At 35.1% G+C, this 16,580-nt stretch overlaps 1 protein-coding gene across 3 annotated transcripts in view; it reads right to left on the bottom strand.

Annotated features, from left to right (window-relative positions):
* Positions 1 to 16,580, bottom strand: part of LOC149776799 (rab GTPase-binding effector protein 1-like) — an 82,235-nt gene that overhangs the window by 11,490 nt on the left and 54,165 nt on the right. For all 3 annotated transcript variants that reach the window (XM_089941494.1, XM_089941495.1, XM_089941496.1), the window contains 6 exons: positions 14,569 to 14,607; positions 14,127 to 14,228; positions 11,171 to 11,360; positions 7,496 to 7,662; positions 3,352 to 3,468; positions 542 to 652 (listed from right to left, as the gene is read on the bottom strand). In XM_089941494.1, the coding sequence (XP_089797620.1) occupies positions 542 to 652; positions 3,352 to 3,468; positions 7,496 to 7,662; positions 11,171 to 11,360; positions 14,127 to 14,228; positions 14,569 to 14,607 (726 nt within the window). The remainder of the gene's footprint in view (positions 1 to 541; positions 653 to 3,351; positions 3,469 to 7,495; positions 7,663 to 11,170; positions 11,361 to 14,126; positions 14,229 to 14,568; positions 14,608 to 16,580) is intronic.

Below are 16,580 nucleotides of genomic sequence, written 5' to 3'. Positions count from 1 at the left end.
CCTACTTTTAAGTTTTACCATTTGCTATGTGACAGTGATGTGCTGTTCACAGTTGCTACGCAATACAATGATAAAAAGCTAATGGGGGAAATAGAACACACAATTTTAACCAAGGTGCCATGAACAACTGGTTTTCTATCATCTAAGGAGAGTTAGTTTTAATCAAAAACCTAGCTCAAAACAAATATTCTACTCTGATTTTGTAAAAAGATTTGTAGTCTCATATTTTCTGACCTCTGTCACATATCTGCATATAAATCAACTCTACCTTAATGACTGATAATGTCATGTTACTCTGATACTAACCACAAATCAACAACTGTACAACACACAATTCCGATGTACTCTCAGCTAATATGACAGCAACCACGTCATCATATTCACCAAAGTCCTAACACTCTAACCATATCAGTTTTTTAGGACAACAGTTTGCATAGTCTTGGGGATCAGAAATGCAAGAGTTCAATACCAAGAGTTAGAATTAGGTTACAAATAACATTATGACACATTAAAACTAGTATGAAGCATGGCTTTCTCTTACCTTCCTCCGTGTAACTGTGAACTGTTGCTTACAAGTGTTGCACTCATCCACATCCTCTTCATACTGCCATCTGACTTCTGTTTCTGCTTGTCGTAACTTCTCCAACTGAATCTAGAATGATGCATAACCTTTTGTAATAAATATCATACAGCACACTGACATGATCTCATGTAATAAAAACGCCACAATGTTATAACCTCCTATAACAAATATCATGACTTCCTGTAATAATACCATGTTACATTGTGACTTAGCCTCATGTAATAAATATGTTACTATATGAAATAATTTCATATAATACGTCGGAAATAACCTCCTGTAATAACAGTTATATGTATTTGGGTCATGTTTTGAAATCTAATCGGTCAGATATTGAAGATATGATGAGACATTACCGATTTTTGTGTACTCGAACAAACATGCTTCTAAGTAAATTTAAGAACTGTTCACTGAATATCAAAATTAGATTATTCAAATCTTATTGCTGCACTGTGTATTGTGCTCCTTTGTGGACAAACTTTAGTGAATGTATGAAAAGAAAACTAGTTATTGGTTATAATAATAGTCTTCATTTTCTGTTAGGTCTTCCAAGATTAACAGGGCCTCCAACATGTTTGCAAATTATAATGTATTCAGTTTTGATGAAGTAATGAGAAAGTATGTATTCTCAATGATGACAAGAATATCTAGTAGTAAGAAATGTATATTGAAATCTCTTTGGAACTATGACATTCATTCAAATTCTCATATTATTTGCAGATGGAACAATATACTCTTTAAACATGCCACTTAATTTCATTCTTAACAATGCAGGGAACAGCTAATTGTGTAGATGTATCTTTATACTTGTACAGATGATATATATATATATTCTTTTATGTTTATTACAGTGTTTTACTTATATCTATATTTTAATTTAGATGTAAGGACTATGTAGTCTGAAATAAAGAATTCTTATCTTCTTATCTTATAAATATCATGTTAAACCTTGTTATAACCTAATGCATGTCCTGTCACAATTTGTCATAATCTCCTGCAATACATATTATATGATATAACCACTTTTAATAATCTGACATAACCTCCTGTAACAAACTATAAGTTCAGAAATACCATTCAGGATTTAATGTAATGTCATGTAATAAATGTCACAAGGTTATACCCTCATGTAATAAAGGTAATACTTTCACATATCTACATCTGAAAAATATGTCCTAATTTGTTATAACTGAATGTAATAAGTATTACATAACACTGTGACAGAGCTGGTGACATACCTGAATATTTGCAAATGTTCACACCTATTTAACTGACCCCAAAATCTGCAAACTGTATGATTTCATAAGACAGTAAAAAAAATAATGACAGTTCTCAGTTGAACTTGGATCATAGAATTGGTTTTTCTAAATAAAAAATACTGAGAAAATTAATTTAATATTAAAAATGATAAAAACAAAGGCATTTTCTGTTCAAAAGTGGACTACATAGTCTGTGACAATGGTATCATTGATCAGTGCATATTGTCCTGTTGGTGGGACACTTAACTTCAACAACTGCATGTTTTCGGATGTTTTTGCAACTTGATGTTTATTTTCACTTATTGTATAAAAAAGCTGTGGTGATAATGTAAGTCAGGGAATCTGTGTGTGCTATTATCACAGTAGAAGATCAAGTGCTGAAAGACAACATCATGTGATGAAAGGTAAGAGACATCCTTCACCAGTGTTCTACACCTTCAAAAACAACCATACAAATATAGGAATGTAAGAAACGTTACTCAGTACTGAACATCTACTTATACATGAATAAACTTTATAACAATGGGGACCTGAAAATCTGATCAGGTCAACTACACATTTATGCAATTAAGCATACCAATTTCATTTGCCCACCTCAAGTAATATTTGCTTAAACAGTGCTTACAAGGTTTTCAATTACATGTGCAGGTACCAAAAATATAAAAACTGTTGGGAAAAAAGAAAAATAAAGTCACAGTCATGAAAAGAAATTTCTGTCATTCCTTAGTTGCAAAGAAATAAAGTCAATATAATTACTACAAAGGGTCTTCATGAAGAATAACTGTCTAACTTGGTGAGAATTTCCGTTACGATGCTTTCCTAAAAATTTGTTCTAAATTTTACTGATTTGTCAGGCAGTTTAAGTTCTGAAAGAAAATAGTTGTTGCCACTACTTCTTTTATTCCTCTTTTACTTCCACGAGGTAATATTAATTGCAATTCTACTACAAGATATAATACTACACTGACAGATACATAATACATACATACACATGACTTACAAAACTTTTATTTTCCAAAATTTATCCAAAATTGTATTTTTTCATAAACATGTTCACTCTGTATCATTAAATATCATAAGTAGTTAACCTCTAAATTTTACTAGCTTACGAAGACCCATGTTAAGCGGCCACTCCCTTAAATGAGGCCACCTTGGTCAATGCTGTAGCTATGTACCAAGTATACTCACTTGTAAGTTGAATATTGACCCTGATCTGCTATTGCATAATGCACAAGCAGATAAAGGTCTATGCTACTCATTCTACTCATTATTCCTAACAAAGTTCATAGACAAAGATCTGCTAATGCATTATGCAATTGCATATCTGGGTCATCAACTTATAAGTGTGTATATATGGCATTTTCACCATTCTAACACACCACCACTACTGGCAAGCCATCACTCTTACAAGGCCCCTTTTACATCACCAAAACAATGTCTATTTACATAAGAGGCACTGATGATGTTATGAGGTAGAGAGAAGACATGTAGCTGGATGGACTAGAAAGTTACCTGTAGGGATTGTGAGAGTTTGACAAAGTCTCGCTGGACTGCTTCACTGTTCTCCAGATCAACCTGTAAGGACTGTATCTTGGCTTTCAAGATTTGGTTATCAGTCTCCAGAAGAGTCTAAATGCAGAAAAGTAACCACTGGTAATTACCTGATATTACTCCCATCCAAGAGACACATTCTCTGAATTTTTGTCCCACTGCCTATTAAGGCGAGGTCAACAAAACAGTAAATCACTGAACTCGACTATGACCACTGTCACAAAAAGATGTCAGGCTATAGACAGACATCAAGAGCAAACCAAATAGCATGGCTCCGTCTCAAAGACCACAAGAATAATGGCTCAGACTAAAAGAAAAACAGGAACAGTAAACTTGATCTAAAAGACTGCAGACCTGCCAACCCTAACGACTCTGTCTCAGCAAGGCAGTTGATTTTGTTCCGTAAGATTGACCAGTTTTCAGTAAGGTGTAGCAAAATAGCAATAACTGCTACTGTAAAGCTGGAAAACGTAATTAAAAATTTGATGCACCGACGATAAACATTATGTTCAGCTGAAAAGTTTGTAAAGTACGCACAGACTTTATTTACCACTAACAGAGTTGCCCAAACTCTAGTTCCAAACCCTATGTAGCTCAACGGCTTGTTGCTTTTTCTCACAAGAATCTGAATACTCCTTTTTATTCTTGTTGATTATTAACACTTTTCTAGAAACTTATTTTCTCTTTTGTCTTAAACATGCACAGCTTTCTGGACGCCATATTTAAAAATTATATATCAACAGTATGATCATGCAGATGCTTCACATGAACAAACAGGTGCAGTTTAAAGCGTCTGGGGTGCTACTATACCATTAGTCTGGTTCCCTGACTAATTTCACTAAGTCAAAAATGAAACACAGATCCAAATGAAACACGGATGAACCAATTATCAGGATTTTTTGGCAAGGATCATTTTTCCATAGTTTTTGCTAGCATGTCGTAAGTCAGTATTTTAAGGGTAATTTTCGTTAGACTTATGGCAAAATTGTAACAGTCGGCAGGTCTGAGACTGCTGCGGTGGCCTGGTGGTTAGAGCATCCATCTCAGATGTGGAAGGTGGTGGGTTCAATCCCCATCTGAGTCAAAATAAAGACTTATAAAACTGGTACTAAAAGCTGCCTCACTTGGAGCTCAGCATTAAGAGGTTAGTGTTAGGACTGGTTGGCCTGGTGTCAGTATAATGTCCCTGGGTGGGACATGATGCTACATGTTTGCATCATGATGCCCCAATGCTAGACATCACTATAAACTGCCACACTGCAGACATAGTAACGATATGACTGAAAAATTGTTAAAGCTACATTAAAAATACATATCACATGCACACACCTAATCTTAAAGATATGACCTTGACTGAGGTCTGTGACATGCCTAGAAAATGAAAAACTTCAGTGCACCAAGGTTCACCCATCAAAGGCAGAAACAAAATCTAAAACAGATGTACATGTTCCTCTTAACTTGAATGCTGTGACCTAAATGTAGTATATAACAACTGTTCTAGTGATATATATATATATATATATATATATATATATATATATATATATTAACCCATGAAATTACAGCCCCTTGTGTGTAATGCAACTCACCATGTAGTAACAAAAACAGTCTATAGCCTAAGCAATGGCTCAGGTTACCTAGGGAAAAATTATGAAAGGGATGGACATTGACAGTGAGAAGTGGGGGGAGTGTAAATGGTTGGATACTCATTTATTAATTGCACTGTCATTTAAAAAACTTTTTCACACAAGTTCTTCTCCTTCCTGTATAAATTACCTTTAAATACATCCAATCACATCACATGTACCAGGAAAGCATTGTGATTATGTCACCACTTTTTACATGTAATTTTGGATACATTCTACATTATTGTAAATTCAGAATAAAACAAGATTCTTTATGTAAGAGTTATAGTTATATTTATTTTGAAAAAAACATCAAAATTGAAACTCAATTTTTTATGTATATATAACTGTTATATTAGTGAAATACTAATGCTGTAATTTCTTTGCAAGTTATAGCAAAATTTCTCTTCATCCTTGAGCATGCCTCTGAGTGCCATTTTGGGAATTTTAAGCTCACTATAATCTTTGGAACTCACTTTTCTATAATGAACCCTATCTGCAAAACTAAGTTTTCATGCATCTAGTACACTATTTGCTTGGTTACTTTACTATCAATAATCACATTTTCCAATGAGTATGATAAACCATTGACTACTTTTAGATACTTTAATTATGTTACATGTATTTAACAGAGTTCTCGTGTTAAGTTAGTCAATACTACTGTAACCAATAGCTCTTATGAAGGTAGGATTTGCAAGGCTTTCAACTTGTTCTCCTTTACTTGATTTGATCCAAGAGACTTAAGTAACATGATAATACAATACAGGTCAACTTTTAATCTACTGTAGCAATGCAAGCATCACTTCTGCAAGTCAGAGATGGTTGGTACTTAATGAGGTCCTCACAGAATTGCTTGCTGGCATCGCTGTCACTGTGGACTGATACTCTTCACATTTGAAAAAAGAGCACAATATATTTATGCTGATTACACTGAAACCAAATTAAAAGATAAAATACAAAAATGTCACTTGATAAAACTTATTTAACCTTTATTAAAAAATACGTTTCATAATTTTTTATCCAATTTATGGGCCTTAACAACTGTTTTCAACAATTAAAGTAAGTGATATATCAACGTTTCAGTTACTAATTTTGACTGCAATTTTCTTCACATTCAACAAAATGGGGCCATATTTTGGGGGATTTTCTAGAAGAAAAAAGTGTGATCCACCCATGGCTATGTAATAAAGAAGTTCACAAGTTATCCAAGCCGAAGTTATTGACGGAGAGGTGTACCCTGATACTGTGTACACAACACTGAATTGATCCTCTAGCTGCTACTGTATGGTGTCTGTAATGATGATTAATAATGTAACTACAATAACAATAAGCTGTTGCTGTAGTGTGTATAATGTTATGTGTATCTATATTTTCTTTAACTCCTGGTACATGATTTTGTCTAAATTTTTTAATTTAATAAAATAATACAATAGTCCAATGAGCACTTTCCATTTCCACTGAATAATCCAATCAATAAAATTATCAGCAAGTTATGTTAACAAGAATCTGCCTTTTTCCCATTGAACAGGTCAGTGAGGTGTTATCTTAGAAAAATTAAGTTAACTCTCATTGGACATGTTAAATCATTTGAGTTCTTCTATGATGTTGGACATTTTTTATTTGTCGCATAGTAGTGATAATATATGGGTTTTAGCTTTTTCACCTGTATATAAATAGTTTGGACTGGGCAGTTTTCTTATTTTTATTTCTTGTGTTCTTGTTGTAACATCAAGACTGCAGACATCTTTTTTGTTGCACTTGCATGTGTGATTGGATTATTCAGCTGTAAAAGAATGTACTCACTGGACAATAGTATTACTTTGGAACTACTGTGAATTATTCAAAGGAGTTCTGGACAATGCCATTTTAACATTGTCACAATTCTTGGCAGACCAGTAAATTTCCAATTCTAAAATTTAGAAAAATAATAATTATTTTTTTACTTTAACAAATCTTCAGGATTATTTTGGATTCACTTCATAATACTGTAAGTTCTTCTCACATTTTCATACATAACTTTAAGTAATTAAATTATTTGATAAGGTTTACACAACTTTATTGGTTTGGCTTCTTCTGTTACTTAATTGATGACCATAGAGTTGTAACAATAGAGATAAATAATAATATATCTAACCTGACACTGACTTGTTCTCCTAACTGTTGTAGAGTATGTGTAATGATAATTACAATACAACTACCTAGCAATGGATTGTTTCAGGACCTCCAATTGTTGCTCTAGGGGTGTGTGCTGTAATGATTAGCAACATAACTACCCAGGCATTGGACTGGTACTTTAATTGTTGTTGTAGGGCATGTGTAGTGATGATTAACAATATAACTACCCAGGCATTGGAATGTTCCTCTTATTGTTGCTGTAGTGTATTTATAACAATGATTAACAATTTAACTACCCAGGCATTGGAATGTTCCTCTACTTGTTGCTGTAGGGTATTTATAACAATGATTAATAATATAACTACCCTGGCACTGGATTGTTCCTCGAGCTGTTGCTGTAAAGCACTTATCAGCTGTTTAGATTTAGCTGTATTCCCCTTTATTGTCTGTTCCAACTCTCTTATCTTGGCTTCACATTCAATCCTCACACTTGATTCCCTGTCCAACTCTGATTTAAGGCTCTCTTGAACAGCTGGAAGAAGAAAAAAAAAATTTTGGAGGACAGTAAGTTTTGTCAATAATTTTCACCCAATTGTAACATGCAGAAGAACATCCACTACCTCGCAAATCCAGCCCTTTAAGCTAATAAAGCTAATTATGTCTACAATTTGTTTTAAATATACTTTAAAGCCATCGGCTTGCATAGATGAAGTCAGATGAGTATGTTTCTCCGTTGAGTGTCATGTGCCAAATCCTACTGTTAGTTACTACTGGCGCAGATGTGCATGCTCTTTCAGTAATGTAACTGTAGGGAGGGCTCAGGAGAGAATAGCTGTATTACTGTCAAGTAAATATTATTGAAGAAATATGTTTAACTCCAAAAACTAATTTCTTCTTCAAATAAATTACCCAAATTCAATATATTAAGAGAACCAGTAATTGTTGGAAGGGTATCTTACTCCTTTGGCTCTGATCTTAAAAATGCAAAGCTGCTTCGAGACCTGTGTCATTTACCAGTTAGGATTAGCACAGTTCCATGCAGGAAGTCGTCTTGAGAAAACAAATTGTTCCTTGCACAAATCCAGTGAAATACAGGAAACTACATCATTATAAAACTTCTGAGTGACCTGGCAAGGAAGTGCACTGATAACATAGGTTCCACCAGATCAAATTAATCTCTTTGTGATGAAAGGTCTGAGGTAAAATCTGGAAAATGTTGTCTCAGATCTCATTCTATAGCTTGAATGATGTCAGGCTGAGAACAGTTTTGTTTAAATAATATGCTGGTGGCAACTCATGAGCCAATAAGCATAAGCAATTCATCAGCTCTCTGGTTAGTTCCTCATACTTTGAACTTATAACCCATAAGCTCAAGGATGAAAGAGCCAGAGTGGAAATATCAAACCCCCCCCCCACTTTGAGCAGCTTCTTATTGGCTCAGTATCATTCAGGTACCGTTTCAATGCCCTGACTGGCTCTGAAGACACCCTTGGGTAGTTGTTGTTGTTGTGGGGTTTAACGCCATATTTCAGCATACGATAGGCTATGCATGGCGGCCAGTATTAATGGTGGAGGAAGAACCCTGGAAAACCCCGAGAAGAACCACCGACCCACGAGAAGCTACTGCCAAGCTTTCTCACATACCCATGTTAGCCAAATCCAGGACTCGAACCCACGCAGACAGAGGTGAGATGGCAGTGATCTGTAACAGACAGTGCTTTAGACAACTTGGCCACTCGGGGGCCCCGACTTACCCTTGGGTAGAAAGGTCTAAAGAATACAGAGATGTCAAGACAATTTACTGATTTCCTTTGAATGGGAGCCTGTTCTTAGCAGTGAAACCATATGCTGGCATGAGAGAAGCAAATCACTGTGACACAACTGTAAATAGTTTAGGTCAATCAATAAGGTATAACTTTCACTTAATCTACCTGATGAAGCTGGAATGATTAGCAGCAGGTCTCACATGGAAGATGAATCAGCAAGGTTCAATACAGTGGTTCAAAGGATGACTTGTTCAACAACATCAGAACCCATGGTAGGTTTCATTTGGGACAAATGGATAAGGCCTTTTGTTGTGACAAGCACTTACTGGCAGGAAGGTCACAGAAGTCTCTGGTCTGGACTATGCCCTCCTTTTTATTATAGTGAAATATGTCTGATATTGTGAAGTCATTGGAGGAAGTTAGATGTCTGGTATATCAATCGTTTCAACGGAGATGTTACTCTGTTTGCACCACTGGGAGATTGTTGTTGTTGTTGTAGGGTTTAACGCCATTTTTCAGCACGCGATAGGCTATATATGGCGGCCAGTATTAATGGTGGAGGAAGAACCCGGGAAAACCCCGGAAAGAACCACCGACCCACGAGAAGCTACTGGCAAGCTTTCTCACATGCACCACTGGGAGAAAATTTTCCATTCATAAGATTTCAAAATAGTGGGTCTTCTTGCCGAATTAATTCTGTCCAATACATGTTAACAGAAATTTTCTGCTTTGTAAGGGTTTTTTTTTTTATGATCCAGGCATGCACGTTGACTATCACTGTGCTGGAATGGAATATAAAGATGCATATTTATTTCAGCCACCAAACAAGATAGTAGGAATTTCCCAGGAATCTTAGGCACTTGATTCAGGTGGCCATTGATCCATTATTTTAGCACTTAAGGGGAACAATTAGTATGTGTGTGTGTGATTTGGATTTTTAACGTAGCTTGAACAATGTTTTCAGTTATGTTGCTAAGGTACCTGCATTGTGGCAGTTTATAGTGATGTCTAGCACTGTGACATCATGCCACAGACATGTACCATCATGTCCCACCCAGTCACATTATTCTGACACCTGGCCGACCAGCCCTAATATTAACCTCTTAATGCTGAGTGCCAAGCAAAGCAGTTGCTAGCACCATTTATGTAAGTCTTTGGTATGACTTGGTCAGGGTTTGAACCCATGATCTCCCACCTCTGAGTCGGGCGTACTAACCACTTAGGCTACCAGAGTGGTCAGAACAATAGTAATTAGAGGACTTTGGATGAAAAATATGCAACATGACTGTTCCAGTCAGTGAAAAGTCACTGGCTGCCCAAGCTTTCAGATCTGGGACTAGAAAGACATAGTTGCACACAAGGCCCTAGGGCAAGGTGAACGAGGCAACTGCCTTGGGCCCCACACTTTCAGTAAATCAATTCCACAATGCAATTTTTTGCTTGGGGCCCCACTCGTCACTTTCTCTGCCTTGGGCCCTGCATGCTGCCTTGGGCCCCACACATCCTAAGGCTGGGCTCAAATGATTGGGAGCTTGGCATTTCATCTCATCAAAAAAGAAGTCTTAAACCAGCAGGTACAGGTTCAGCATAAAACCTAAGGGTATTTTAAATATTCTGTGTTAGTCTACCGATTCTCTCTGTACAGCAATCCACTAGGACATTAAGCTGCATGGAATGTGGCAAACTTGAATGACACAACCTAAGAAAATCCCATACAAGCCAGAAAACTGGAGACTTGGCTCCCCTTGCTTTCTGAGATTACTGATGGCAGTCAAGTTGTCAGAGAGAATCAGGATGTCCTTTCCAGATAATATCTTCTAACTCAAAGGCATTTTCTATGCATTTCATTTCCTGGAGATAACATAAACTCAAATACTGTCTTCCATACATTATTATAATCCCAAAGGATAATATCATCTGAAATATAACATGAATAAAATTAATCACATAAGTCTTTCAAAAGTTATTGAACATCCATTGAAATCTGCTCTTTCACTACAAATTCTGCATCAAAAACAGGCAATAACTATCATATAAATAAAGCGAAAATTCTAACAGAATCCAGAATTTTTTACACCAAACCTGGGGTGTTTTTCTGCCTTAATTCATCTACTCTTATGTGATTAAATGAAAATGAATGAAATATGATGCAGGGCCTGCTAAACAGACAAAAAGTAATTACCAAATGAACTATAGAAGCACCACCGATCATAAATTTAGTTGAATCATTACAAATAGTATTAGATAAATAACATCCTGCTCCAATATACATACCTAGTTTGTCCAATAGGGTGCTAATTTCTTGTGAGAGAGTTTCCTCAAGAGTTGTCTTCTCTTGCTGCTCTCCATGAACCTGATCCTTCAGAAAGATGATTTGACTGCGCAGTGTCTCCTCTGTGTGCTCCTGACCAACCTTTGCTTTGATCACTTCCTCACGATAACGCAGCAACAACAAATGCAACTCCTAGGGGCAGAAAATAAAGTATGAAAATTGTCTCAATTATTCAATGAATGTACAATAGTTTTACAAATTTCTAAGTAAAACTTATTTAAGTCCCTTCACTATATGTAAATTTGCAATTACTAATCAATCTGTCACATTATGTTAAGAATGTTTAACACTGTGTACATTACATTATCACATGACCAGTTCCTTGTAGCATGGTTGCAAATGTGTTATGTCAGCTTCACTTTGCCATTGGCATTGCACATGCTATTTGTGTTTTTTAAAATCTCTGATGGTAATTCATAAACAACTTATCTGTTTCTTAATTTATCATCCAATAATAACAATCACATATGATTTTCCAAGCTCATAGACCAGCTGCAACACTCAAGAAAAATAATGTTAGATCACACGCTTGAGGCAAAAATTCTTCCTTAGTGATATAATGGTCTTTAAGGCAAATTTCTTTGTAAGTGTTATAATGAGCTTAGGGGTAAAATTCTTTCCTAGTGTGTAATATGCTCTGGGCTAAATTTCTTCCATAGTGTTATAACGAGTTTTGGGCTAAAATTCTCTCCTAGTGTTGTTATATTTGGGGGGCTAAAATTCTTCACTACTGTTACAACAAGTTTTTTAATAAAATTCTTCCCTAGTATTGCAACAAGCTTAGGGGTTAAATTCTTCCCTAGTATTATTATGAGTTCTGAAGTCCAAGTTCTTCCAAATATGATAATGTGCTTTGGGCTAAAATTCATATCTAGTGTCACAATGGGTTTTGGGCTCATAACTGTCCCCGTGTTGTAATGATCTTGGAACAAAATTCTTTTCCTGAGTTGTAATGAGCTTTGCACCAAAATTATTTCCATGTTATAATATGCTTTGGACCAAAATTCTTCCTCAGTGTTATAATAAGCTTTAGACCAAAATTCTTCCTCAGTGTTATCATAAGCTTTGGACTACAATTTTTCCAGTGTTATAACAAACTTTGCACTAAAATTCTTCCTCTTTGTTATAATCAACTTTGAGCCAAAATGCTTCCCTAAGTTAAGAGTTTTTCCAATAAATTCTTTCCATTATGCTATACTGAATATCAGCTAAAACTCATCCCTAGTGTTACAATGAGCTTGGGGGTAAATTCTTCTCTAGTATTGCAATGGGCTGTGAGCTGATATTTTTCCATAAAGTTTTAATGAGCTTCAGACTAAAATTCTTCCATAGTGTTATAACAACTTTAGGGTTAAAATTCTTCAGCAGTTTGAAAACAAGCTTTGGGCCAAAATTCTTCCAGTGTTATAATGAGCTTTAGGCATAAATTCTTCTTAGTATATTAACAAGCCTTGAACTACAATTCTTCCAGTGTTATAACAAGCTTTGGCTACAATTCTTCCAGAGTATTACAGACCTGCCAACCCTGACAAGTCCGTCTCAGTAAGGCAGTTGATTTTTTCCTGTAAGTTTTACCAGTTTTCAGTAACGTGTAAAAAAATACCATAAGCTGTTATTGTAAAGCTGGAAAATGTAATTAAAAGTTCGGTATTCGGAAAGTGCAGTGACGATAAACATTATGTTCAACTGAAACGTTTGTAAAGTATGCACAGACTTTATTTACCAGTAGTACAGTTGCATAAATTTTAGTTCCGAACCCTTAGAGCTCAATGGCTTGTTGCTATCTCTCAACCTGACGTAACTTTTTGGAAATTCTTTTTTTCATTTCACATGATGACAACAATCATATTTCCGGCCAGGAGTCATACTCAAATTGGCACCTGATGTCCAATAAACGTAATTGTGTCCCTTCCAAATTGTGTCCCGTCCAGCTTTTATGCACAACAATCTGAATATCCCTTTTTATTTTTCTGTGTTAATTATTAATACCTTTCAAGAGGCTTATTTCTCCTTTAGTCTTAAACATGCATCGCTTGCTGGACACCATTAAAAAAATTTTTTTTTTATGATCAACAGTTTGATCATGCAGACACTTCGCATGAACAAATATGTGCAGTTTAAAGCGTCGGATGAGCTGCTGTAAAGTTAGTCTGGTTCCCTGACAATTTCACTAATTCTAATATGAAACCCAGATCCAAATCAAACACAGATGAACAAATTTTCCAGATTTTTTGGCAATGATCATTTCTTTGTAGTTTTTGCTTGTATGCCTTATGTCCATATTTTAAGTGTAAATTTCGTTAAGACTTATGGCAAAATCGAAGAGTTGGCAGGTCTGGTATTATAATGAACTCTGGACTAAAATTCTTCCCAAGTGTTATAATGAGCTTTGAGCCAAAATTTTGCCTCGAGTTTTTTCACTAAATTTCTTCCATAATGGTATACTGAACATCTGTCTAAAACTCATCCATGGTTTTGGAGCTTGGAATTAATTTTCATCCCTGGTGTTTCAATGAGTTTTGGACTAAAGTCTTCTCTATGTTACAATAGACTGATATTCTTTAATTGTTATAATGAGCCTTGGACCAAAATTTCTTCCTCTGAGTTTTAATGAACTTTGGACTAAAAAATTTCCATAGTGTTATAACAACTGTTGGGCTAAACTTCTTAGCAGTGTTGAAACAAGCTTTGGGCCAAAATTCTTCCCTGGATTGACATTTTCCTTTGTGTTAAAATGGTTTTTGGCCTCCTAGTGTTATAACATGCTTTGGACACAAAAAAATTTAAATTGTTATATATAAACTTTATGCTTAAACTCTTCCCAGTAGTTATAACAAAACATTGGCTACAATTCCTTACTCATGTTTGAAGTGAAACATGTATGACACTCCAACCTACCTCCACATTATCAGGCAAGTTGATGTCATCATTCTGCATTTGTTCTGCAAATTTGGAATGCTTGCCAACCAAGATATCATTCTCCTCTTGTAGACGAGTTAACTGCAAGTGTTCAAACTTTAGATTGGAGAGGCTAATGAACATAAAACACTTACAAAACTCTACAATTACTGAGGTCATAAATTCATGAAAATGAAGTGAAACACATGTATCATTAATGAAATTTAGTCTGATTAACTTACATTTATATAAAACATTCAATCATTTATGATTTTTTTTTTAATCAGCCTTAAACATATTGCCAGCTTATAAATGCATTTTCACTTCCAGGTAAGTTTATTCCTGCCATGACCATTGCTTTCCAGTGGAATGATTGTTACCTATCTTAATGTTCCTTATAAATAAGTTTAATATCCTCAATAAGAGACTATCGATGTCTGACCTCTTTTTGTACTTCATCCCTTCTTTCTGCGAACTGTGCCTGCAAAGTACAAAAAAATGATTAAATAAATTTGGGATTCACTACTAAAAAGACAATGGAATGTTAGATGCAAAAAGACACCAATAAACTGATGTGCTTTCCAAAAAAGCAGTTTTTATCTACTCTACACAAGGACGAGTAAATGTACTATTAACATTATTACAAAAAACAATTAAAAAAAACATGTATACTTCATAGTGAGATAACTAAATGTATTAGTGTGAGAAAAAATTATATCACCAATGATATTACTTTTATCACCACAGAGGTTATATCATTTGGGAACTACTTTCTGTTCCCATTTGGGAAGTATGTCTGGCCCTATGTTATTCAGACCTATATTTCCAAATATTTCATATATATATATATATATATATATATATAGTTCTCTTTCTCTCTCCTCTCTATCTCTCTCTCTTTCTCTCTCTCCTTTCTAGGGTTCTCAATAGAAAATGTACCCTCAAGTTTTGATGTTCAGAATTAAAATATGACCCATTTTTGACACATGGAAATTCCAACCCTGTGCATTTTATGATGCACACTGACTTGGGTCTGGGCATGTCTTGAATACCCTTGATTTACCTCCGGCATAAAGGTCACTGGTGGTCAGTGTGCAAAACTGAATCAAGGTCAGATTGTTTTGAGATATCTTTGACATGACAGTTAGCGGAAGAAAGAATGATGACTGGATCAACGTTTCACCAAATATAAGTGTTTATTTGATTGTCCATCAAATTATAATCAATTACACAAAACTGGTGGAAAATAATGTAGCTCACTAAGCCATTTGTCAAAAATAAGTGGACAAACTTTCTTTTCTTAGCAATTACTTTGCTTCAGTCAGCAAACAGTTCAAAACTTTGGGCGTTTTATTTAATGTATCATTAAGATATTCCCAGATATTACACTCGGTGATTTTCTGCTTCAGAATTAATTGAGATTAAATAATGAGATTGAACAATTCTGTTATCCTAGACGTATTTGAAAACTTTTCAATCACAACGACTCAAAGAAGTACTTTTTCTTTTCTGTCTCAGTCTCAGAAAGACCTGCTAGTGATGATGATTCTGACCCTCCAACTCCAAACATACAGAAAGTTAGTAACAATTCTGAGAAGGAGAATACATCTCCTGAAGTTGTAAAAACTATTTAAATAAGAGTGGAAAAGTGAATTTCCATGGTTTTAAAATCCTGTGAAAAGACGGAAGTACAATGATGACAGGACTGGTGTAAGGACACTGGAAAACCAAACTTATACAGACCTGCCAACCCTGATTAGTCCATCTCAGTAAGACAGTTGATTTTTCTCTGTAAGATTGACCATTTTTCAGTAAGGTGTAACAAAATATCAATAACTGCTATTTTAAAACTGGAAACATAATTAAAAGTTTGACGCACTGAAGATAAACATTATGTTCAAATGAAAAGTTTGTAAAGTACGCGTAGACTTTATTTATGACTAGTACAGTTGCACAAAATCAAGCTCCAAACCCTATGCTACCACAAGTAGCTATCTCTCAATTCTTTTCCATTTCACATGATGTGGCAATCATATCTTCCACCACGAGACATACTCAAATTGGCACGTGATGTAAAATAAACGTAACTGTGTCCTTTCCAGCTTTTATTCACAAGCATCTGAATACTCCATTTTATTCTTCTGTGTTGATTGTTAACACTTTTCGAGAAGCTTATTTTCCCTTTTGTCTTAAACATGCATGGCTTTCTGAACACCTTTTAAAAAAATTCTATAATCAACCGTTTGATCAAGCAGATGCTTCGCATGAACAAAGAGGTGCAGTTGATAGCATCTGGGGTGCTGCTGTAAAGTTAGTCTGATTCCCTGACTAATTTCACTAATTCTAAGATGAAACACGGATCCAAATAAAACAGGGATGAACCAATAATCTGGATTTTTTGGCAACGATCGTCTTTCTGTAGTTTTTGCTTGTATGCCGTTAAGTCCATATTTT

The sequence above is a fragment of the Sinohyriopsis cumingii genome, chromosome 18 (assembly GCF_028554795.1).
Source record: "Sinohyriopsis cumingii isolate HCF-2022 chromosome 18, ASM2855479v2, whole genome shotgun sequence".
Classification (NCBI taxonomy): Eukaryota; Metazoa; Mollusca; class Bivalvia; order Unionida; family Unionidae; genus Sinohyriopsis; species Sinohyriopsis cumingii.
The sequence above is the reverse complement of the archived record's forward strand: the minus strand, read 5'-3'. Positions and strand labels throughout refer to the sequence as shown.